Source organism: Mus musculus, chromosome 1, assembly GCF_000001635.26.
Source record: "Mus musculus strain C57BL/6J chromosome 1, GRCm38.p6 C57BL/6J".
NCBI lineage: Eukaryota > Metazoa > Chordata > Mammalia > Rodentia > Muridae > Mus > Mus musculus.
The window spans coordinates 57,402,693-57,427,910 of NC_000067.6; the positions used below are offsets into that span (position 1 = coordinate 57,402,693).

The window sequence follows — 25,218 nt, forward strand, 5'->3', positions numbered from 1 at the left end:
CAATCCATCATTTAAGAAAACTCTGGTTTCTTTTCCCTGGGATTTTCCTTTTGACATTTTAATGTATCTATATAATGTATTTTTATTATATTCATCTACCCTACAGGAGTTATTTTAGTGCTTTATCATAACTTCTGTTTTCTCAATTCCAAAAGGAAAAGACATGTAAGGGCATATGCAAAATCTAGACACTCAATTGCATATCTATCTCTAAACATATATGAACTATGCATTATGTATAAAACATATGCCAAGGTTAAATATAGCCTTTATTGTTTGTATCTTTGCAAGTTTTTGGTCAACAGTTAAAAAAACTTATTTCCCATCATCAATATTTAATCATCTACAATATTCTAGAATTTCCAGAAAACATTCTCAGAACTGCTAGCTCACGGGACTATAAAATATAAGTCTTCTCACTAGAATTGTTTTCAGTCCTTATCACCTTTGGACTGAAGACACATAATTAAAGTATTGTTTTAAAGGTAACTTTTCCACTCTCCACAACTCCTAACAGGCTTGTTTGTTGCTTTTTTTTTTTTTTTTAACTTTAGGGTTGTTTTTAAATAATCATTTCTCACTTCTGTTGAATTCTGTATGTTTGATTCAGTCTCTCTATGTAGCCCTGGCTAGCCTAGAACTCACTATGTAGACCAAGTTGGCCACAAAAATCACAGAAACCCAACTGCCTCTTCCCAACACCCTCTTTGTTTTTCTTGTATTACTTTAGATCGTAAAATATTAATCTGATTCCCCTAAGGCCAGCTATCTTATCACATTCTTCCAGATCATACTCACTCATCCTCTACACAGCCAATTAATTTCTTAAGTACTATTCCTATATTTCTCTTATCCAAAGTACCCCAAACACACATTTGCTTTTTTCTTTTTAAAAAAACGAAACAAAAAAACCCAATGTTTTCTTTTTACAAGTTTAAAACATATACTTTGAAATTCATTGCTATTAGTTTTCACATGTCATTCTTTGTTATAGCTTATATATCAAAGAATGAGTAATAATTTATCTAATTACACTCCCATGTATAGTTTACTTCTTAATATTTTTGTTTTTTTTTTTTAAGATTTATTTATTTATTATATGTAAGTACACTGTAGCTGTCTTCAGATGCACCAGAAGAGGGCATCAGATCTCTGTTACAGGTGGTTGTGAGCCACCATGTGGTTGCTGGGATTTGAACTTCGAACCTTTGGAAGAGCAGTCGGGTGCTCTTACCCCCTGAGCCATCTCACCAGCCCATAGTTTACTTCTAATAACTACTAGTATAATAGAATCCTATAGATACTGTCATATATTTAGAGAAATCTCTGCATAAATTCTTAAATACAAAATTGCTGGGCTAGAGAGATGGCTCAGTGGTTAAGAGCACTGACTGCTCTTCCAGAGGTCCTGAGTTCTATTCCCAGCAACCACATGGTGGCTCACAACCATTTGTAATAATGGGATTGGATGCTCTCTTCTGGTGTGTCTGAAGACAGATACAGTGTACTCATGTACATAAAAATAAATAAATCTTTAAAAAAAAAAAGAACCAAATAAATAAATATGAAATTGCTATAAGCCCAGTGACACACACGTAAGTAGGAGAGAGGTCTGTTGACAAGGAGTGCAATAGGAGAGGGTGGGGTGAGACTGAGTGATAGGAGTGAAAATGAGCAAAATTCATTATTTTCTGTATGGAACTGTCACTGAATTAAAAATCGCTCTGTTATAAAGTAAACATGTAGTTTGTAAGCCATATCAAGAGTTAAATCACTTGGTATAAACCAGTTGGCTGCTATGTCAATACACCCTCACCAAGGGCGAATTATCAAAGCTTCTTAACGATGGGCAACATATGTGGTCAAGAATTAGTTATCTCAGTACAGGAATGAATGACATGACTACTGATGAAAAACTGTTTTTTTTTGTTGATTTGCTTTGTTCCACTTCTAGCAGACTTACAGCAACTGAGGTGAGGTAGGAAGACAGGGAAATTTAAGGACATGGGATAGAAAGGTCCTCACCCTGCAGTCTAAAGTCTCTCACCAGCTGAGAGGTAAGAATTCAGCACAACTAGTCAGGATGTAATGGCACATACCTTTAATCCCAGCACTAGGGAGGCAGGTGGGTCTCTGTGAGCTTGAGACAGCCTGATCTACAGATCAGAATACCAGGGCAAGTAGGGCTACACAGAGATACCCTGTCTCCATAATAATAATAATTCCAGCACAATTAAAAAATCTTGCTGGGAGGTGGCCTACATGGAGGTATTTCTTTTTATAAGTAAGAATATTATAATAGTAACAAATCATGTCTAAGGCCAAAACGCATATGACCAGGTACGGCTTATCACCTTTCCTGTAAGATAGTTATTTTCTAGGATTCTCATGAGCAAGATTAAAGCTCCACCAGCAGTAAAAGACTTGTCTTTTTATATTTTGGGGGTTTTTTTGGTTTTGTTTCTTCTTTGTTTGTTTTTGAGACAAGATTTCTCCATGAAGCCCTGGCTGTCCTGGGACTTGCTCTGTAGATCAGGTTGGCCTGGAACTCAGAGATCTGCCTGCCTCTGCCTCCTGAATGTTGGGATTAAAAGCATGTGCCACCACTGACCTGTAAAAAAAGACACATCTTAACCTCCTTGTGCAATGTTAGTGAACCATGGTTTTACCTGATCAAACTATAGTATTAGCCCAAAGCATCTCTCTTGAAACATGAACTACAACTTCTTAGTAAACTTAAACTCTGCCTTATATTGACTCAATTAGAAATTCTTCTAGGGTCATCAGTAATCCTGTCTTCTCAAAGGAACACTTCAGGCTGCTCCAGCAGCATAGCGTAGCTGTAGCTACAGATCCTATCTTACTACCACTAATATACTTCAGAGACTTTTTCCCTTAGAATAATCGCCAGAATCCTTACTCTGTTATTCTGATACTTGGACTTTCTTGAAAAGTCCTGAGAGCAAACTTATTTTCTTTTCTTAAATCTAACTGCTTTCTGCTACTTCTTTCTTTAAAAACTAAAGGGAGCCGGGCGGTGGTGGCGCACGCCTTTAGTCTCAGCACTTCGGAGGCTGAGGCAGGCGGATTTATGAGTTCGAGGCCAGCCTTGTCTACAGAGTGAGTTCCAGGACAGCAAGAGCTATACAGTGAAACCCTGTCTCGGAAAAAACAAAACAACAAAACAAAACTAAAGGGCTTAATCCTTAATTATGATTCTGGCTTAAATCAAGGAATGACTTGTACCAGAGGAAACCTACGAGACGATTTCCATTGGTTTCCCTGTTGCAATCCTTCATTAGACTGAAATATCGAGTTTCAAAAATCTAATATCTCGAAATACTCCAGGGGCTGTTAGGACCAAGCAAGAGAAGGGCGAGGGATCCTGAACTAGACTTTAGGAAAAACTCCATAGAAAGGGAGCACGTGAGGTCAGAAAGCCACACGCGCGACCTCTCAGTGAGCTTCGTGCCACCCAGCTTTCTCCGGTCATCCTGCTCCCCAAAAATGTGGGGCCGTTTCTCTCCGGGGCTTTGAATTCCCGAGCAGGGCTACAGGTCCCTTCCGCTCACTCCCTTGACAGCAGAGCGCCTTCTCTTCCCCCGAACAATCTCTGGGTTGCAGGAGAGCAGATGGGCCGCCAGAAGGTACCGGGGTGTCTCCCCTGCCTTTCCGCGGCGGGCCTCCTCACCTGTGGATAAAGATGCTCCATGAACTGCTCCCGGGAGACGCCCCGCAGCCGGGGTACCGGAAGACGCTGCTCAGCCATGGTGAAATTCACAGGCCTGGGAATTTGGACGAGTTCTTCCACGCGTGATTTCCCCTGGAAACACTACTCCGGAAGAAATGGTCCGCGTAGGTGACTGACCCCAGAGGGCGGCGGCTGGTTCGAAGTGCGCACGGCGGGGAGCCCGAGGGCTTCGGCCTGGGCTGAGGGCTAACACAGCCGAAATGAGAGGACTCACCCGAGGCGGCGGCAGCGAGGCGGCCTTGGCTCCACTTCTCCAACCCCGGCGAGCTGGTTTCCCTCCGGCCTGCTTTCAGTACTGCACAGGCATGCAGAGGTGAAAGGTCACAAACATGGCGCTGGCCGCCCGTCTCCTACCTCTGCCCCTGCTTTCCCGGCCGCTGCCCGGCCCGGTCACCCGACTCCGGACTCTCGGTAGCACCGAGGTGAGGCTGACGCTGACTGAAATTTGCTGCCTGTGCCGCCGTCGCCTGGGCTCAAGCGCGGCTCCGATCCCTCGCTACACTCGGGCCTGGACAAGCCCTGCGTTGCGTTCCTGGAGCTCCCGAAGATCCCTTCTCGGCCGGGTAGAACATCCTCCAGCCCTCGCTTCTTTACCCGCTAGTCCCAGCCGCAGCTACAGCACCGAGGAGCAGCCCCAGCAACGCCAGAGAACCAGAATGATCATTCTGGGATTTTCCAATCCCATCAACTGGGTCCGGACTCGAATTTACGCCTTCCTTATTTGGGCCTATTTCGACAAAGAGTTCAGTATCGCTGAGTTCTCTGAAGGGGCGAAGCAGGTTTGTTTGCTCCCCTAACTGACCTCTCTGCCTCGTGCATTCAGCGTTTCCGTGATCAAGTGTTTAGCCATGAAGTTTCTTCATTGCGACCCGTGGTATCCAACGATGGTAGTGACCTAGACACTGAATCTTTCGGCCACTTCAGGACTTTAATAAGCTTCTAAGTGTGTTCGCATGGTCGTCAGGGAGGAGGGGTTCATTCAAGAAACTAGGATGAAGGCCTAAGTTCAAAGCCTGTTTGTCAGTGCCACTCTAAAATTAGTTAATCCTTTGGGTATGATTTTTCCAGAATTAGAAGATTAGAGAAGACAGTGCCTGGCACACATAGTAGGCACTTCATAAGTATTTGTTAAGTAAATCGAATGGAGTAAGTTATGGTGAGGAATAAGATAACACTGCCAAAGTAATAACATATCATTTCAGGTACAAAGGCAGTTTCCTACCAGCTGTTTGACAGATCTGAATTGCCTTCTGCATTCTCTACCTATATATTCTGTCAAGGATAAGAGTTTGCTGAGGCTGCTGGTCTACTTAGTGTCCAGGTCTAGCACACTGGTGATTCCTAGCTCTGACTTTGCCCATCGTGACCTTTCTGAATAGCAAGTGATGTTGCCTTAACAATGGTCACTTTGAATCTCAAGATCATTGACACAGTTTGTGTGTACATGCTTTTCTTTCCAGGAAGACTTTTTAAATCTCCTTTCATTTTCTTAGGTTGTCAGTCCCTAGCATTTCAAAACTGTTGATTAATACAAAGGTAGAAGTCATAGTTTATTCTCCAGTTCATACTGGAATAGACCATCAGGATAATAATTTAACAACATTGACTATATGCTGGTATTTTTAATTTTACTTCTGACTTATTCAGATTTTCCCCAATTCCTAGCCATTTATACCCAACTCATGTAGTTGTAAATGAGTTCTCAACTTCGTGTAATCTGGGGCAGTATTAACTCCTGTCTCCCTGGGTCCACTCTTAGCTAATATATATGTTTGCTCAAAAATAAAAGTGAGCAAGCTTGAGTGATAATGCCTACCTAAGTATGAAGATAGGGTGAATTTGCTAGTCTGTTCTCTGTGTCAGTTGTGCACAGAGGGGTAAAATGGTGGGATCCTACTCCTTACTCTGCAGTGTCCACACATGAGTCTGCTCCATCACCCATACATAACTACACTAGTTCAGGAATGGAAATCATCATATGACGTCAAATTGAAAAGGCCTCTTGTCCAATCCTTGTTTAGACACGATGAACCCAGGTGTGCTGGCGAGATGGTTCAGTGGCTAAAGAACATCTTTCAGAGATCCTAAGTTCCATTTCTAGCACCTACAAGGTACCTCATAACTAACTCTAGTGTGGAGAGGATCTTACCAGGGTAGCCTCATTATTCATTATTACATTTTAGAGCAGTTTGCTCAGGTATGATCTTGACCAACCAAAGTAGAGACGAGGGTTCTGCATAACGGTTATAGTTCCTAATATCTGGATTATCATTCATGCTGCATGTGAGAGCTTTCCAAACATAGGAGATCCCTGCCCCAGAGTGTTCAGGGAGACCTTGAATTTGGGTATGTGCATGTTCTCAAAAGTCATCTGCATTGAATTGTGGTTGTTTGCTAGGGCTATTATAGAGGGTGTCTCAGACTAAACAGCTTAAACAGAAATATTCCAATATCTAGAGATGAGAAGTTTGCCTTCTCCTCAGGCCGCTACATTTGTTTATGTCTGGCATCTCTAAACATTTCCTCCTGTCATAAAGGTACTGATGATACACTAACCAGCTTTTTATTATTATTATTATTTAATCACTTCTTTAAAGGTGTTGTCTCCAAATAATATCATATCCCAAGGTCTTAGAGTTTAGGGCTTTACCATGACCATGGCAGAGAGACAGTTCAGCTAGTAATCATTTGCAGTTCTCTGTTGCACGTGCTCGCTTTTCTCCAGCCAGTAGTCAGGTTTCAGCTACTTCCTTTATGGAACCTCTGTGGTCCTCCAAGATTAGATAGTTCTCTCTTATATCTTAAATTCTTGAACTTGTTGGCTAACATGTCTTCTCTCAGCTGGCTTAAAGCTCCTGAAATACAAGTGGGATCTGAATGTATCAGCTTTTTCTCATTGCTGAGTGTGGAGAATTGTGGATTCTCTTCCCCCTTCTTAAAATAAGACCTTATACCTCAGGTTGAGAGTCACTGTCTTAGATCATAAGCTATTTCTCCTTTCTCCCACTTTTCTAAACCTAACATATATCTTAGAGAGGTTCTGTCTATAATCCAGATCTCCAGACTTCAAGTACAATCTAGACTCCAGAGTGTTTTACTTTCTAATTGCTGTCTGTAAATGATTAAGAGGTATATCATAGTTGTTTATATCATCATTTTAAAATAAAATAGAAGGTAATTTTTTATTGAGATATCTAGTATATATGCCACATACTGTCATTTCCCAAGACCTAGAAATGGATTCATAATTTGTAGTCAGCTCATTTGTAACTGTATATGCGGGCAAGCCATCTGAGAAAAGGCAATCAACTTAAAAGCAGTCATGTCCAACATTATTGTAATAGTTTTTGCTATCACGTTTACCATAAAGCAGTTTTTGCTCTACTAACCATTTAATTATGAATGTGGTATGCTATTTTATGTGATGTTTTGAAATAACTGTCATCTTTACATTCCTGTTTTTTCAAGGCTTTTGCTTATGTATCCAAGTTGCTGTCACAGTGTAAATTTGATCTATTGGAAGAACTTGTAGCCAAAGAGGTAAAGTGTTCTTTTAATTTAAAAAGTCCATGATTCTTGGCATAGACTGATGCATGCATGGCTCCATTTCTGCTTTCAAACAGAACATGCGCCAACAGAGGGTGTCTGTCCTTAATGGTACTTCCGGTCACAAAAGTTGCAACAACTCCGGGCACTTAGCAGCATAGATAGGCAAATGGTGTGCTTGCCAGTTGTTCTTATGTGTAACGTTCTATCAGGAATTGCCTAGTTGAATACCTAGATGCTTTTCAGTTTTATTTCTGAGGATGAGTAGATAAAGTATTTTAAAATTAAGTCTTGAAAAATTCCGTTCTAAGAAGGAGCGAAGTATCCACACTTTGGTCTTCCTTCTTCTTGAGTTTATTGTGTTTTGCAAATTGTATCTTGGATATTCTAAGTTTCTGGGCTAATATCCGCATATCATGTGTGTTCTTTTGTGATTGGGTTACCTCACTCAGGATGATATCCTACAGATCCATCCATTTGCCTAAGAATTTCATGAATTCATTGTTTTTAGTAGCTGAGTAGTACTCCATTGTGTAAATGTACCACATTTTCTGTATCCATTCTTCTGTTGAGGGACATCTGTTTTTTTTCCAGCTTCTGGCTATTATAAATAAGGCTGCTATGAACATAGTGGAGCATGTGTCCTTATTATAAGTTGGAACATCTTCTGGGTATATGCCCAGGAGAGGAATTGTTGTATCTTCCAGTAGTACTTTGTTCAATTTTCTGAGGAACTGCCAGGCTGATTTCCAGAGTAGTTGTACCAGCTTGCAATCTCACCAACAATGGAGGAGTGTTCCTCTTTCTCCACATCCTCTCCAGCATCTGCTCTCACCTGAATTTTTGATCTTAGTCATTCTGACTGGTGTGAGGTGGAATCTCAGGGTTGTTTTGATTTGCATTTCCCTGATGATTAAGGATATTGAACATTTTTTCAGGTGCTTCTCAGCCATTCGGTATTCCTCAGTTGAGAATTCTTTCTTTAGCTCTGTACCCCATTTTTAGTAGGGTTATTTGATTTTCTGGAGTCCATCTTCTTGAGTTCTTTATATATATTGAATATTTGCTCCTTCTTAGAATGAGGAACAAAATTCTCATTGAAGGAGTTACAGAGACAAAGTTCGGAGCTGAGACGGAAAGAAGGACCATCCAGAGACTGCCTCACCCGGAGATCCATCCCATATACAACCACCAAACCCAGACACTATTGCATATGCCAGAAAGATTTTGCTGACAGTCCCCTGATATAGCTGTCTCTTGTGAGGCTATGCCAGTGCCTGGCAAATACAGAAGTAGATGCTCACAGTCATCTATTGGATGGAACACAGGGTCCCTAATGGAGGAGCTAGAGAAAGTGCTCAGGGAGCTAAAGGGGTCTGCAACCCTATAGGAGGAACAACAATATGAACTAACCAGTACCCCCCCCCCCCCCCCCAGAGCTGTGTCTCTAGTGCATATGTAGCTGAGGATCACCTAGTTGACTATCAATGGGAGGAGAGGCCCTTGTCTTGTGAAGATTATATGCCCCAGTACAGGGGAATGCCAGGGCCAGGAAGCAGGAGTGGGTGGGTTGGGGAGCAGGGAGGGGGGTATAGGGGGCTTTGGGGATAACATTTGAAATGTAAATGAAGAAAATATCTAATTAAAAAAAAAAAGAAAAATTCCATAATAAACATCACTTTTTAAAATACTTTAAAAACTGAATGAATAAACTGCTTCTTTTCCCAACTCAGGTGCTACAGATATTAAAAGAAAAAGTTACTTCATTGTCTGATAACCATAAGAATGCACTTGCTGCAGACATAGATGACATTGTCTACACATCAACAGGCGATATCTCCATTTACTATGATGAGAAAGGTAACCGTGGCCGAGGCAACTTTACATGACAAATAATTGTTCAAGTAAACCAAAGCTGTGAGTACCACAGAACAGAGGACTTCTGACTGTGAGCAAGCGTCTGTAGCCTTTCAAAAGCCTATATCACTTGGCTAGTTTACAAAACCAACCCAGTATACTTAATAAAATATGAATTTGAAAAGGAAGAAAAATTACTATATTATATTTGCTTATTAAAGACCAAACTGAAAGAGTTGATGCCTTGTAGTAGATTCTAGCTCAGTCTCTACATGGTTACTGTTTACTGTACAGCAGGAAAATCCAGGGTCAGGTGTGGTGGCTCAAGCCTTTAATCCCAGCAGAAGCAGAGGCTCTCTGAGTTCAAGACCATCTAGGATTATGTAGAGAGACCCTATCTCAAAAAGAAGAAGAGAAAATACTTACATATGTTGATGAAAATAGCTTGTCAGGACAGGCTCCTACCATGTCTTAAATAAAAATATTAATGTTTCAGATTTCCTAAAGTGTAGGAAACATGAGCTTTTTACATTTCTAGCTGTGCGTTATTTGGAAGGAATAAAGTATAAAAGAAAGCCAAAACAAAGGTGTCAGATAAAGATGTATAAGAATGAAGATTCCAAAACTCGAGGTGGAATTAGGTAGTAATGGTAAAGTTGGAAGGAACGGTGGTGGTTATATGGTTCTTTCCCTTTCCAGTGCACCAGTTTTCCAATAGCACACCTGGAAGTTCACTAATTAATCATGCCATCTCAGATTTTATAGATACATTACTAGGTGGGCACACTCTGCTTATATCCTTAAGACAGTGACAGTAGAGGACTTGTAATAGATCATTTCACATGCAAGTTAATTTGAAATATTTGGAATGATGTCTTAGGTGATAATTTCTTCTTCACTAACATTTCAAATTCTATCATAGCAGTATGGTTATTAACTGGGTTACACAAACATTATGAGACAAATTCGCTCATAGCACCATGGCTGTTAATTGAGTTACGCATACATTATGAGACTTAAGGCTCAGCAGAGAAGTTAGGGTAGAAGAACAAAGGCCTTCCTTTAGGACAGTTAAAGTAAGGACAAAAATGTAGATGTAGCTTTTTTCACCTTAGGGTTGTTTTCATTTTAGAAAATGGTGTAAGCTGAGAATAATCACTCAGTAAATAATATGTTCAGCACAATAGTAGAGTGGTTACTGAGTTGCAAAGCAGGCAGAAGCCTAAGAGAGTTTTCGATAAAGAAAACAGCATTACTTCATATATTTTAAGTAACATTTGAGTGTGCAGAAAGACTGGTCTGGTCTGCAGCAACTTACTGCCTGATTTCATTTTGGACTTGTGGCTGATAGATTATTCTGATTTTGTGTGTATGTCTGTGTTTTCTCTCTAAGGAAGGAAGTTTGTGAACATCCTGATGTGCTTTTGGTATCTGACTAGTGCCAACATCCCCAGTGAGTCTTTAAGTGGAGCCAATGTGTTCCAGGTGAAGCTGGGGGATCAGAGTGTGGAAACTAAACAGCTGCTCAGTGCAAGCTATGAGTAAGTATGGCTGCATTTCCTGTCCTTTGTCCAGTAAATCGAAGGTGGTGTCAAAGAGGGTAAGCTAAAGAGAGCTTTAGGAAGAACAGAATTGAAATTTGACAAGCTATGAAGAAAAAAGTCAGAAATATACACTGAATAAGGATAGTTAAAATTGGAAAATGCTGGTGCTTCTGCTGGGCACAGTGATGACTCAGACTTTTCATCCAGCCCTCAGGGGGGAGAAGCAGGAGGTGTCTGTAATTCCAAAGCCAGATTGGTCTACACAGCATGTTCCAGGCCAGCCAGGCGACACAGCAATACTATGTTTCAAAGGGGAAAAAACAACAATAACAACAAAAACAAACCCACAGCCAGCAGCTTCAAACAGCTGTTGCTTTTGCCTGTGGTGCACTGCTTTCTGAGTTATGGAAGTTCAGCTCCGCGGCTTCCTCTGCCTCACCTGGCATCAGCGATGGTCTTGGGGACAGGAGGATTCATTCTCACAGTGGCTTCTTCTGTCATATGGGGCATCTGTTTCTCTAGGACTTTTGCAGCTTGGTTCACAGCCTTAGTTTAACTTGTGACACCATTTGCCTGGTACTGGATGCCAAGAAAGTGACGGATGTATAAAGAGAACTAGAACAATGTTATTTTGCGATCGTTTACTATCAGAATATTCACAGGATTTGTACAATTGAAAGGGCATGTAGATACACCTTAGTCTCTATTCTGAAGAACAATAAATAGCAAGGTCACATTGCAGAGATGTCTATGGGATGAAGCATAAGGTGCCTCTATCTTTGAGATTTCCAACGGCCCTAGTTGTCATAAGGCTTACTCAGTCACAAGACATTTATCTATAACCTTTCATGTACTAAGCACTCCAGTCACACGCAGAACTGAAGGGACACTGCCTGCACTTAAAGAGATTAAAAACAGAGGATTTTTGGTTTGTTTTTGTTGTTGTTTTTGTTGTTGTTGTTGCAGTTTTTGGAAAAGTGAGCAGCTAAATAAAACAAGTCAGTGGAGACACTCTTTAAGAGAATACTATTGTTATTTTGCCAACCATATACAAATTTGCTTTAAAGTAACAAAACAAATGCTAAATTTTTTTCACTTGCCTAAAGGTTTCTTGTTCCTGTGCTGGGGTTGTTAGTTTGTTTGAGACAAGGGTCTCCCAGTATTTCAGACTAGTTCAGACTTTACTGTGTAAACCAGACTGATCTACAACTAACAAAGATCCACCTACCTCTGTCTCCTCTGAGTTGTTGGGATTAAAGTAGTAGCTGCAATGCCTGGCCTAAGAAATGTGTTGTTGCTTTGTTTTTATTCTTTGATTATAATTATCTAAAATTTTCTCTAGATATTAAATACTTACTCAATTTAAATGTATTAATTGCCTCTTTTAAAATATCTGTTTATAATTAGGATCTATATCATTAGTACTAAATTTTGTCTCTTAATAGTCCTCAAATATTGAGGGTGGCTCAAAACTACTGAGAGTGGGGGCTGGGGAGGTGGTTCAGAAGATCCAAGGTCAGTTCCCGAGCCCCACAGCCACCTGTAATCCAGCTAATGTCTCTGACCTCCATGAGTACTCACATCCGTGTGTGTGTGTGTGTGTGTGTGTGTGTGTGTGTGTGTGTGTGTGTGTGTCTTTTTTAAAAACCTGTACTCTAAAGATTGATTTGCCAGTCGTGGTGGTGCACGCCTTTAGTCCCAGCACTTGGGAGGCAGAGGCAGAGGCAGACAAATTTCTGAGTTCCAGGACAGCCTGGTCTACAGAGTGAGTTCCAGGACAGCCAGGGTTATACAGAGAAACCCTGTCTCGAAAAACCAAAAAAAAAAAAAAAAAAAAAAAAAAAAAAAAAAAAGATTGATTTAATATATATGAACTGAGCCAGATTCCATTATTTTTCACTAAATTGTTAACAGTGAGATTTGTTAAACCGACTTTCTTGTATGCTGGCTTAAAGTGCTGTTTGTGTTTCCAGAGTCCAGTTATTTCTGCTCATATTTGGCATGTGCTTTATTAAATATTTAATAACAAGATCCAGATTTCTTTCAGGGGCTATTGGGTGTTGAATATAGATCAGACCATTAAAAGTGCTGGAGTGTACTTTAATATTTGTGGTATTGTTCTTATTAAATTAAAAGAGTAAACATTTTAATTTTGACTAACCGTTAATCATTGAATTAGCTTCTTATTGATACTCCTTCCCTGTTGTTGTTATCCGAGAATATTTGAGTTGATGGAAGATCTTTATGTCTTTATGTTTTTCCTAGATTTCAGAGGGAATTCACACAAGGAGTAAAGCCTGATTGGACGATTGCGCGGATTGAACACTCCAAGTTACTAGAATAATCTTTCTTGGAAAAAAAAATCAGGGCGTGAACTCTTAATAATTGCTGTGAAAAACTAAGGAAGACAAGTTTCTGGATGATTTGATTTTAACTTAATTAAGTCTGTGGATTACTTTTGTATTATTTGGAAATACTCAGTATATTGACCTAATACAATAAAACATTTTCCACAGATTGCTAGTGTTCTTTAAAGGAGGTCAAAGTAAAACACAAAACTACAGCACCACATTGGTGTCCTGTTTAATATCATTCTAAACTACACATGTATATATGTAAAACACAGAACGACAGCACCACATTGGTGTCCTGCTGAGTGTCATTCAAATGTTTTATATGAACATGTGTCACAGACTAGTTTTATACATGTGAATTATTGAAACTACTGTATATCTCTAATGATCCAAGTTTCTGCAAGATTTCTACAAGCCACTGAGCCTAGTATGTTTGATTATCTGGATAGTGATCCAGATAAGGACTGGGTAGAACCATAGCAGCTTGACCTCTGTAGGACATCCATGTTTGTTTACTGTTCACAGTAGTGATGAAATGGAGCCAGCCTAGATGTCCATCAGCAAGCACTAGAATACATGAAGAAAATGTGGCACATAAACACAGTGGGCATTTATTTAGCTGTAAGGAAGAGTGAAATCATGTGAAGAAAGTGAATGAGCTGGAGATAAATCTGTTAAGTGAAATGAGTCAGACGTAGACAGTGATTGCATAGCTTATATTGTGGAGTCTAAACTTTAATTCTTGTGCGTCAGGGAAGGCCATGAGAGTAGAACGGAACGGGTACTAAACGAGGAGCGGAGGAGATGTTGGGGGGAGGAGGATAATAGAGTACTTACTACCTTTTTAGAAAAATGAATGTGACAGAAGGCTTTTAGAAACTATAAACAGATTTGTTATTAATAGATATGTTTCAGAATTGCTAAGGACCTCTGGACAAAATGAACTTCAGAAATAGAACCATATATATATGGGACAAGTAATCTTTACCAAGGTATCAGAGTAATTCAATAAGGAAAGAATGTTAAACAAATGCAACAACTGATACTCATACAGGATAAGGGCTTTACAAAATGGACAATGGACTTAAAAGCCAAAAGTAGAGATTCTAGAAAGAAGCGAGAGAAATGTTTGCTGCCTTGGATAGGCAGAGTTCTTTGGGGGAGAAGGAGGGGAGGGGTGCAGACAGTAATCATAAGCAGGAAAGTCTCAATCAAGGTGAAATTGCTCTCTGAAAGACAGGTTGTGAGGAAATGTGTGTATCTTGCAAAGGCATAACCAGAATGCATAAGTAACCCTTACAGCTGAATAGTGACATGCTAAACAGTGTGGCCGATGCTAGGCAGACAATTTGAAGTCAATTGCTTCATAACACTAATTAATATAGCTGTACCCCAGTCATCTGGAATTATATTCTAGTGACACGAACTTACTAAGACAGCTAATGACAACTGCTGCTTTAGTCTTTATGTCAATTGCATAACCACACTGGGTGTGTGTGTCCTCTGGCTTTATTTTTGGGTCAGTTCTTCAGGTACAAGTGGCTGCATCTGGTGATGGCCTTCTTAGAGGACTTTACCTGGAGCACCTGGGAATACCTCTCTGATCCTTTACAAGCTACCAGGAAGTCATGGTCCCACCCTAATGACCTCATTCAAAGACCTGCCTCCAAATACTATTGCTTAAATTTCACTTTCTTCATAAACTACAATAGGGATCAGGTTACCATGCATAAAGCTCTTGAGAGCATTCAGACCACGTGCCAACCAACAAAACTGATACCAACTGGTGAAGACTTAGAGTAACTGGAGTTTGTGTATATTGCTCATATGATGGCAAAAAATAGTGCAGGCACTTTGGAAAAGAGTTTGGTAGCTTCTTCTTAAATAAAGACTTACCATAGGATCTCTGGTAGTTTGAATGACAAATATCCTGTATAGGTTCATGTACTAAACACTTATCCCCAGTCAATGACATTTGGAAAGGTATGAACAAAGGGAGATGCCGAACCTTAGAGGAAGGCCATCACCTGGACCGGCTCTGAGAGTTTCTAACATCATTCCACTTCTGGCTCTCTCTCTTTCATGTTTGAAAATGATCTCTCAGCTTTCTGCTCTGGCTGCCTTCTGTCCTTCCCTCTCCCAACACACATACCATTATGGACTCCCTCTGAAACTGTAAGCCAAAATAAACTCTTGTAGCCAAAAGAAACTCTTTGGGTCATGGTGTTCAATTACAATAACAGGATCACACAGTTCCATTCTCAGAACATTTACCCAAGAAAAGCCAAAACAAATTCTCTTCTATGCAATGAATTGTACATGGATATAGCAGGGTGTTGGTTTTCTCCCCTCGGCCTTCAAACTGAACAGGCCTGATAAACAGCAATGGAGAGAGAGACAAGCCCAATGACTTACTCAACTGTGCGATTGTATTTCTGAAGAATTTTAGCAAAGATAGTCTACAACTCCATAGGTGCTTGGGACGATGAAATCAGAGCTGGGGTGGAGTGGGTAAGAGTGGAGTTTTGATTGCTAAGGTATCCACAGGAGGTTTGGGGATGTGATAAAGATGATTTATCTCAGCTAGTAGTGGTTACATGACTTTAGACAGTTATGACTCATCAAAGTCAGCTTAAAATGGGAGTTTCATGCTGTGATTTTTGTGTTTGTGCAATTTATAACTAAAGTGTGTTTAAGAAAATTAAGATGAAATGATTCTATTTTTGTGAAGTATTTAAAAACCTAATCTATAATCCCTCTATACTTTAATCTTCATGTAGTTTCATTTAATATTTCATAGATGAAATACACCTAGATGAAATGGAAATGATAATAGTTAAAGTGGAAAGGACTAAACATTGCAGGCTTGCTATCAAGTTTTCAGATCTTAAAATGGATGAGGAAAGTGAGTTCCAATCAGGTTGTCAGTTATCCTTCAGTTTTAACTGAAACTGGAGGCAGGGTTGGGGCAATATCTAATACCTAGATTATGGTCTTCATGATTTCAATGAAAGAATTCTTACTGTATTCTTGGTGTCCAGAAAATAAGATAAGTCCAAGAAATACTCATGTATGAGGAAAGCATCATCAAAGATATCTAGGATAATGTCCCCAGTACACTCAATTGCTTAGTCTCTCTCTCTCTCTCTCTCTCTCTCTCTCTCTCTCTCTCTCTCTGTGTGTGTGTTAATTTTGTGGTGGTTAATATTGATAATGAACTTGATAGGATCTAGAATCACACAGATGACAAGCCTCTGTGAATACCTGTGAGGGAGTTTCTAGATTAGATTAAGGAAGGTAGAAAGACACTATTCCGTGGCCTGGGGTCTTAGGTTGAATACAGAGATAGAGAGATGGGTATTGCTTCCATACTGTGCACATAATATAACCAGAAGCCTGAGGAAAGTGAGTTCCTGCCATCATGATTGACCCACCATGATAGAGATAACCTGAAGTGTGAACCCAAATAAAACCTTCAGCTGATTTTGTCCAGATATTTTATCACAGCCATGGGTATTATTGTGAGAGCTTAAAGCAGTTGGTCACTTTACAAACAGTTTAAAAAAAAAAAAAAGCTGGGCAGTGGTGGCGCATGCCTTTAATCCCAGCACTTGGGAGGCAGAGGCAGGCAGATTTCTGAGTTCAAGGCCAGCCTGGTCTACAGAGTGAGTTCCAAGATAGCCAGGGCTATGCAGAGAAACTCTGCCTCAAAAAACCAAAAACAAACAATCAAACAACAACAGCAAAAAAGCCAAGAGCAATGAATACTGTGTTCAGCTCACTGTCTCCCTTTCATTCAGTCCAGGACCCAGTCCTGGGAGTGGTTCTGCCCACTTTTAGGATGGGTATTAACACCTTGATAACTTATCAACATGATCTCTCAGAGGTTTGTCTCCAAAGTGATTCCAGATCCTATCAACGTGATAACACTAACCACCACTCCTAACAGACCCACAGCTTAGAAGCTCAAGGCAGGATCATTCATTCTACTCCGTTAGGGATCAGCCTGCATGACTTAGCTGTGTGTGTGTGTGTGTGCTTTCTGGTTTTGTTTCACCTTGTATTGCCAGGGTCATTTGAGATTCCATTTCATCCTTTTATGTTTTTTGTTAAGCTTTGTCAGGCTGTATCTAGAGTAGCCTATGGAATCTGGTCTCTGGCAGCTTGGATGAGGATGGCCCCCATTAGGCTCATGTGTTTGAATGCTTGGTCCCAGTTGGTAGAACTGTTTGGGAAAGATTAGATGTGTCCTTGTTGGGGGAAGTGTGTCACTGGGGGCAGGCTATAAGAGTTCATTCCCTATTAGCTCTCTACCTCCTGCTTCTGGATTGGATGTAAGCACATGGATGTTGCTCCAGCACCATGCTTGCTGCCATGTTCCCTGCCATGATGGTCATAGGCTGTAATCCTCTGGAACCATTACCCCCAAATTAAATGCTTTTATAAGTTGCTTAAATCATCGTGTTTTATCACAGAAATAGAAAAGTAGTTAAGATGGTCTCATTTTTAAGAAATAGCATTTATGGGCTCTCTACTAGATGTCCCAGCTGTTCAAATAAAGCAACCTAGGCTAAGTAGAGGAGATTGTGATTAAATTCCCAAAACAGTAGGTTTTCTCACAGTTGATCACTGCTTGACTTCAATAGAATCTTGTTAAATCCCTCAATTCTGAATACTTAGTCCTGTATTTTCCAAGAAAGGATGCTATCCTGTATAGCACAAGAAAATTAATAATCCCATATTCTCTAATATTTAAGTTATTTAAAATTGCACTATCTTTTAAATGACTTATAATGTCCCTCTGGTCCTCTTAACAAATTTAGAATATTCATCTTTTTTCTATGACTTCACAATTATGAGGACTCTGGGGTTGTGAATTTCACACCATGCACTCCAATCCCATTCATCTCCTCTCACACTACCCTCCGCCCTTGCAACCTCCCCACAAACAGAGGAAAAAAATCTTGTGGAAGCTGTAGTGTGTCATGGTGTGTCTCACAGTATACCCTTTTGTTCATACTTCTTTGCTTGCAAATGTTCATTGCAATGAGTCATTGGTCTGGTCCAAGGCCTCTGGCTTCTGCTACACTATCAGTACTGGATCCTCACTGGGGCTCCTCTCAGATACCCTGTTGTTGCCCTGTGTAATGGAGATTGTGCAGCTTTGGATCTGTAGGACTGGCCCCTTCATGCATTTCCAGCAGTTCATCAATGGAGTAGATGTTGGGTAGTTCAAAGCCCTAGGTCTGGTATCTGAGCTGGTCAGCCCTCCAGCTCTCCTGCTCTCATGCCCTCAGGGCCAGCTCACCAGCAACTCCAGCAACCAGGGCAGCTCCACCCTGCTGCCCAGAAGTACAGGAACGGCTCTCCCATATGTTGCAGCCGGTAAGGGTCAAGGACAGTTCACCCACTATCGTGGCTCCAGGACCAGCTTTTCTACCTGCCATACCACCACCCAGCAGATAATTGGTGGGCTAGCTCACTTGCAACTCCCACATCCAGAGACAGCTCTACTGTGCTGCCCATGTGAGATATAGGGCTTGCTCTCCCAAGTGCTGCAGCAGGTAAGGGTCAGGGCTGGCTCTCCTATTCTCATGACTTGCCATAGGTGGCACAGGGTGAGGGGAGGAGAGGGCATCCTTCCCTCACCCACACTGCCACATGGCAGACAAGTGGGGCCAGTTTTCTCACCCTGGTGTCCTTGACACCTGCTCACTCTCACCCCTGACAGCAGGGTCAGCTCTACTATGCTTCCCAGGGATTGCTATCCTAATATGTTGGCCCCAACAACAGGTCTCCCACCTGCCACAGGTGGTGAGGGGTGAGGATAGAGGGTATCTATCCCTTTTCCATGCCACTTCACAAGAGATGAGTGGTAGGACCAGGTAGCCCACAGTTGTATCCTGGGGCTGGCTTACCTGCAATTTCTGTAATGGGCAGAGCCCACTCTCCCAAGTACTACAGCTGGCTTGGGGTTGGGTCAGTTCTCCGGTTCTCATTCCCTCAGGTCCAGCTCTCCCATGATGCCCAGGTGAGAGTGGGACCAGTTTTGCACAGCCTTCAGACATCAACATGTTCCCGGACAGCAACCCAGACCAGGGACATCCACCTGGCCTTTGGTGGTAACAGACCCCTGCTGTTATAAAGCTGTGGCCCCAGATATGGTTGCAGCACAGGCCAGGACCCCACCGTGTTCCCAGGTGGACCCTCGAGTGTCTAGTTCTGCCTGTCTTCATTGTGCCCACATCTTTCTGTTTCTCTTTCTCTTCCATTTCTCCACCACTTACTTGCTCCTCTTGGTGGTTCCTGGGGTCTCTGAGTGTCTGGAGTCATCTCAGGAGTGCTATGCCCTGCTCGTGCATTATGGCCCCAGGCAAGGCTCATCTCAGATATAGTCTTCCCCACCCCCATGCCTACAAGGCACCGACCGGTGGATCAGCTCAAGCAAGCTCCAATGGCACCAGTCTGGTGGTTGTCTCAGGCTCGAATTTTTTCAGGGACTATTAGGATACTAGTCATTCAGATGTTCATGGATCAGAACACTAAGCATAGACATAGCCTCTCTTCTCTGCCACCTACTGATGCACATGTGACACACCAGCCATACCTACAGTGCCACTAGGGGTAGGAAGAATATCTTATAAGTTATTTATGCATCGTATACTAGATCAAAATGAGTGCTACGTAATTCCTCATCATTCCATTGTTTAGGGTAGTAATAATGAGAATCCTTAATTACGAAAGCCAATTTTCTCCTTTGCAATTAACCATCAGTCTGTAAATAATAGTTTGATATCTTGTAGTTACTCTACTCACAAGCAACCATTCACAAAGCTGTGGTGGGGGTATAATGCCCACATCCCATACCAAGACATCTGTATCCAATCCCTGGTACTCGTGACTGTGATGACTCCTGTCCTGGGTGTGATTACATCACTCGTCTTGTGTTATCCTGGTTCACGTCTGTGGCTATCAGTGTTATCAGTGGTATTTTTATAAGAGGTGGGAGGGTCAGCATGGAAGGAGGTCAGATAACTCAGGCACAAGTTAGAAAGACACGGGTTATTGAGAGTCAAGGGATGTGAACATCATTGAAAAGCTAGAAGAGCATATTCCCTGGAGGTTCCTGAAGGAAGCAGCGTGCTAACCTGGTTTGGACTTCTGGCCTCCAGAACTGCCAAAAGATTGGGTTATATAGTGGTAAACAACCACACTGGGATAGTTTGTTGTCTCAGCAGTCAGACATCAATATACAAGATCAGAGTTCAGTTATCATTTGCAAAATAATTATTCATTAATTCTATACTATTTTCTACTATCTTTTTAAATATAAAGTAGGGACCTATTTCTTGATACTTGATTATCACTATAAACTTTTAAATGTTTTCAATAAGCATAGTATTAATTATAGTCATTGTTCATGATGATGCTTACATGTTCTCCAGTTTTCCAACTGGGAGCCCCTGGGCCCTGGTTTGTAGACACATTAAAGGTTGCTATGACCCAAAATTGTTTTTTTGAGTGGTACTGTGTTTTCTGGCATAAAAAAACACATCCTGGGATGTTCATTTCCTTCTTTCACAGACATGGTATAGGTGACTTCTCTAAGAAGCCCTGGATTCTGTTCAGTGTGATATAATTTCAAAACCAAGATGTACACATCTTGATGCTTTGCAGTCTTTCAAGACTGTAAGAGAATGCTCACATGGAGAGTAAAATGTGGGCTGCCTGGCAATGTTTCTGTTAACTTTTTTTAGAATAACCCCTCCCCTCGCCCATCGTTCCCTATCCTCTGAGCCTGGTTTTATCATGCCATTGTCCATCTAACTGGAGCAGGAACTTGTAACAGCTGTGCCCCAAGCCCTACCTGGGAGAACTTAGTAGATATTTGTTGAGTTCTCTTGAGCTTCCTAAATCTTACCATGGGAATAACTTCCCTTTTACTCTTGCTTTGATGTCCTAGCAAACTGGGTGTGGGTCTTTTGTTTTGTTTTGTTTTGTTTTGCTTTTTTGTTTTAAACTAAGTCCAATCCCTTCTCAAGGAGTATTAGATATGTGACCATGCTTTTGTGATAGCTAATGTCATTCATTCCAACTTACCACATGGTGGAGCTAGCTGTGTGTGGAATCTAAATGTCAGCCTTGACACTAAGCTTGTAGGCTCTGTCTGGAGTCACGGAGGAATGGAGGCTTGCTTTGCTTACTGACATACTTTTGTGGCAAAGATATGTAAAATAAGTCATTTCACTAAAAAGGTTTGGCAAAAGTTAACTTCATGTTACAAAGCTGACACAAGGCAGAGTAGAGGAGGCTCTCCCCACATTTCTGAGATGGCATTCTGTCTCTCCAATCACTCCTCCTGCCTGAAGGCTATTTTTTGTATTCCAAAGTGTGTCAGTTCACATACAACAGTAACAACTCTAAACCAATGGAGTGAAACAAAAGTGCGTGCTTATTTGGGGCTCTGGAGTGTATGTTTGGGAAGACACACCTGGACCCATGTACAGGAGTAGGTAGCAGACACAGGCTAGTGACAGTTAGCCCATGGCACTACAGTAAACAAAACATACAACTCCAAAATGTTTCACATGAGCACTTAGGTGTTGACCTGGACAGTGATAAAGTTCAGTGACTCGGGCACAGCCCCACCAACTATGAGGATCAAAGAAGAACAATTTATCACATTCCTGGGAAGCTACTGCTGTACTGGTGGTAACAGGAGGCTCAGGAACAAAAGGAGCTATTTCCAGATCTGGGAGGTAATGCCAGCAGGTAACTTGTGGGCACTACAGGACTCTGAAGCTTTGAAGACAAGGCCAAAGACAACTTGAATCCCAGTCCTGTCTGTTGAGATCTGCTCAGGTAAATAAAACACCTTTACACCAAGGGAGTGCCAAACGATGCCAAAAGTGTTCATATAACACATTACATCATGTTAATCTGACTATAAATTATTTATTGGTCACTTAATCTCACGATATGGGCAGGATGTAGAAATAATTGTTGTGAGTTGTGACTGCATGAAACTGGAGTTTTTAAGACTGGCAAGTACATCTGGGATAGGTAGCTCGTTTCCTGGAATCGCAGCCTGTAGGAGGCTGAGGCAAGAGGATTGTTATGACCTCAAGGTCAGACTGAGTTACATAAGGAAGTGGAGGCCAGTCAGGACTACACAACAAGGCCTGATTTCAAAGCACCACTACCACCACAGGCACACACAAAATGGTGGCTTAAGTAACAGATGTCAGTCTCTGGTACGAGGGCAAGCCCAAAGTGGAGATGTGTTGGTCTGGTGTATCAAATCACAAAGTCTGCAGGGACCCTGTATCCCTCTAGTCATGGCGGCCTTTGTTAGGGTCAGAACCCTGTTCTCACTGTACAAAGTCGCAGACAGAACTCCATAGTCGGGGGAAAGAACAGAGGCAAGGAAGGAGAGGGGAAAGGGCATGTGTACAAACTGCTTTATTAGATGTTGTCTTGAGACCACCCCTCAAAACATACTTAATCTTCCTGACTAGGGATTAGCCATACATCAGACAATTCTGTTTGTTATGAGAAATGCAGGTTTTTTTTTTTTTTTAGTACTGTACATTTGGTTACCCCAAATGCACTACCACCACCCAAAAGGAAAGAAAGAAAGAAAGAAAGAAAGAAAGAAAGAAAGAAAGAAAGAAAGAGAGAGAGAGAGAGAGAGAAAGAAAAAGAAATGAGAGATAGGATATCTGACATAGGCAGTTAACACTTGGGCTATTTGAATCATGAGCCAGTGTGGATGGATCCCAACATCTGTCTGGCAGGCTTGCCTCTCGCCTCTCTGGCTTCACTAAGAGCAGCCTACAAAGATCCCCTGATTTCTTCCAGCAAGAGTCTGGAAAGAGTCCTGAATATAGCCAAGTCATTTGTAAAAGTACAACAAAGTAGAGTGCCCAAGGAGAGCCTCTTCTTTCCAGAACTGTTTAAATATTGTCCTCAGTGTCACAGGCAGATCTCTGAGGGTTCTTATTCTGCTGTTTCCACCCGGAGCACCTCCTTGCTGGAGAAGCCTGGGTGGTGTTCATTCCATCTTCAGACAAGGGAACCTCATTCTTTGGTGTATTGGACAATCTGGTATCATTTACTAGCTTAGCAAACTGGGACTCTCACTTTTTTGTGAGCCAACAAGAATGAGCAGCCGACAAGTCAGAAACCTCCATAATTATGAACCAAAGTTTTTCTTTCCTTTTATTTTAGGTATTTGTGACAGGATAGCAGGCTGTCTCTGTACTGCAGCTCAGCCACGGGCACGGCTGTGTTGGTCTCAATCACACCTGGCCTGCCCTTCACTCCAGCTCCCGTCCTGGCCTCGCTGAGTCTCCCATGTACACTGCAGTGTTGCATCCAACTGTGAGAGCTGGGAAGCTTTCACAGGGCAAGACTGCCCTGTTGTGCCTGGCCCTCTTTTGACATCCTTCTTATCCTACAACATCGGGATAGCCCCCTCCCAGACAACGGTAACACTGCGATTTCATCTCAAACCAGATGGAATCAAGTCCAATAACTGACCTTGTCAATCAGTTCATTGCCAAGGAAGAGATTTTTGATTATTGCCTTTTAAAGCAAACAACAGCCAACCAAAATGAAAACAAAAAGTTTAAGCCAGGCGTGGTGGCGCACGCCTTTAATTCCAGCACTCGGGAGGCAGAGGCAGGCGGATTTCTGAGTTCGAGGCCAGCCTGGTCTACAAAGTGAGCTCCAGGACAGCCAGGACTATACAGAGAAACCTTGTCTCGAAAATCCAAAAAAAAAAAAAAGTTTAAAATGATGTCAAGTCTAGGTATTTTAGTTCATTTGGTACTTGGAGGCAGGTTTTGTCTTTGGGACCATGTGAAGCAGAAGCACTGTCTGGTGGAGGCTGTCTCATAAGGCCTTGCTGGAATTGTCTTTGACTTCTCCTCTCCCTCTGTCTGGGCCTCAGTCATAATTAGGTCCCTATTGGGCTCATTGACTGGAACTATGCTGCCTCGTTGTGTCCTTTGTCCAAGCCAGCAAGGGCAGTCACTTTGTGAACTCCACCACTTCTGAGAAGACCTTCCTGGACACCTAAGTAAAAGCAATACCAGCCCCTCTCTCAACCCTAATATGTACAAGAATGTCCACCTGTCAGTCCTTGTTATCTCTCAATCCTTGTCTGCCCTGTACGCATTAGAGTTTCTCTCTAGCACCCCACTGTATACATTCTGCTTGACTGAGCTCCATTCAGGACAGGGTTAGCTAAATGTTAGACTACTGACATTTGAGAATACATAATTCTTTTTATTTTAAGATTTATTTATTTATTTATTTATTTATTTACTTACTTACTTATTATGTATAAAACATCTGCCTGCATGTATTCCTGCAGGCCAGAAGAGGACATTAGGTTTCATTACAGATGGCTGTGAGCCACCATGTGTTTGCTGAGAATTGAACCCAGGACCTCTGGAAAAGCAGCCATTAACCTCTGAGCCATCTCTCCAGCCCCCAATACATAATTCTTTTCTGATGGTTTCTGGAAGAGCTGTCCTGTGCAGTGTAGAATATTTAATAGTTTTCTAGCCTTTGACCATTAGACACCTCTATAGAGACAACCAAAACGTCCAGACAGTGCTAAATGTTAAGTACTCATCTGAACACTTAGCTGCTGTTGTAACTGTTAATGTGAGAAACACTTAATTTATCAAAGCTTGTCAGCCCCAACAAAAGCCCCCATTTCCTCAACCCCATCTCCTTCCTCCTTACAGCAACTGACCAATCGTTCCTGACTGTCACGTGAAAGGAAAAGTATCTGCCCAGAACATCCAAGATCAAGTTCTCAGAACAAAGGAGGGACAGAGGGCAGGGGTAAGGGACAAAGACAGGAGGTAGAGGAAGAAGAGGAAGGGGACAAGGGAGAAAGGAGAAAGGAACACGAGGGGAGGGGCATTTGTCCAAGGGGAACAAAAGTCCGCCTCTAGCTAAAGAGGGGACAAATGGCAGATTACAAAGGTAAAGAGGGAACCCCAAGTTAGGAGGATGTGGTTAATTTTAATTGGACATGTTAATTAGGTGAGCCAAAGAGGGCTCTGATTGCTGAACTATAATACTTTGATAGCTGGACCTTGGTAGTCAGCCTCAGAAGTAAGTGGCCAAAAGAACGAACCTTGATGGC

General features: G+C 41.7%; 2 protein-coding genes and 1 non-coding gene across 9 annotated transcripts in view; 1 reads left to right on the forward strand and 2 right to left on the reverse strand.

Moving 5' to 3' along the window:
* Tyw5 (tRNA-yW synthesizing protein 5) overlaps positions 1 to 3,982 on the reverse strand; it is an 18,440-nt gene extending 14,458 nt beyond the window's left edge. For 4 of the 7 annotated variants that reach the window (NM_001302963.1, NM_001302964.1, NM_001302962.1 and 1 more), the window contains exon 1: positions 3,692 to 3,982. Coding sequence is in view for 2 of the 7 variants with exons in the window: in NM_001302962.1 (NP_001289891.1) it covers positions 3,692 to 3,769 (78 nt within the window). In the remaining 5 variants the exon portion in view is untranslated. The remainder of the gene's footprint in view (positions 1 to 3,691) is intronic. The other 3 variants (XM_011238587.2, XM_011238586.2, XM_017322330.1) reach the window with 2 other exon arrangements.
* On the forward strand, positions 3,574 to 15,261 carry Maip1 (matrix AAA peptidase interacting protein 1). Its single transcript, NM_001081181.3, has 5 exons — positions 3,574 to 4,530; positions 7,220 to 7,291; positions 9,031 to 9,157; positions 10,548 to 10,695; positions 12,964 to 15,261. The coding sequence occupies exons 1-5, from the start codon at positions 4,081 to 4,083 to the stop codon at positions 13,040 to 13,042; spliced, it is 876 nt and encodes a 291-aa protein (NP_001074650.1). The 5' UTR covers positions 3,574 to 4,080; the 3' UTR covers positions 13,043 to 15,261.
* Positions 15,262 to 19,551: 4,290 nt separating this feature from the next.
* Positions 19,552 to 19,681, reverse strand: Gm22371. Its single transcript, XR_003949277.1, has one exon. It is a non-coding gene; the product is annotated as a small nucleolar RNA SNORA17 (small nucleolar RNA).
* Positions 19,682 to 25,218: the final 5,537 nt, after the last annotated feature.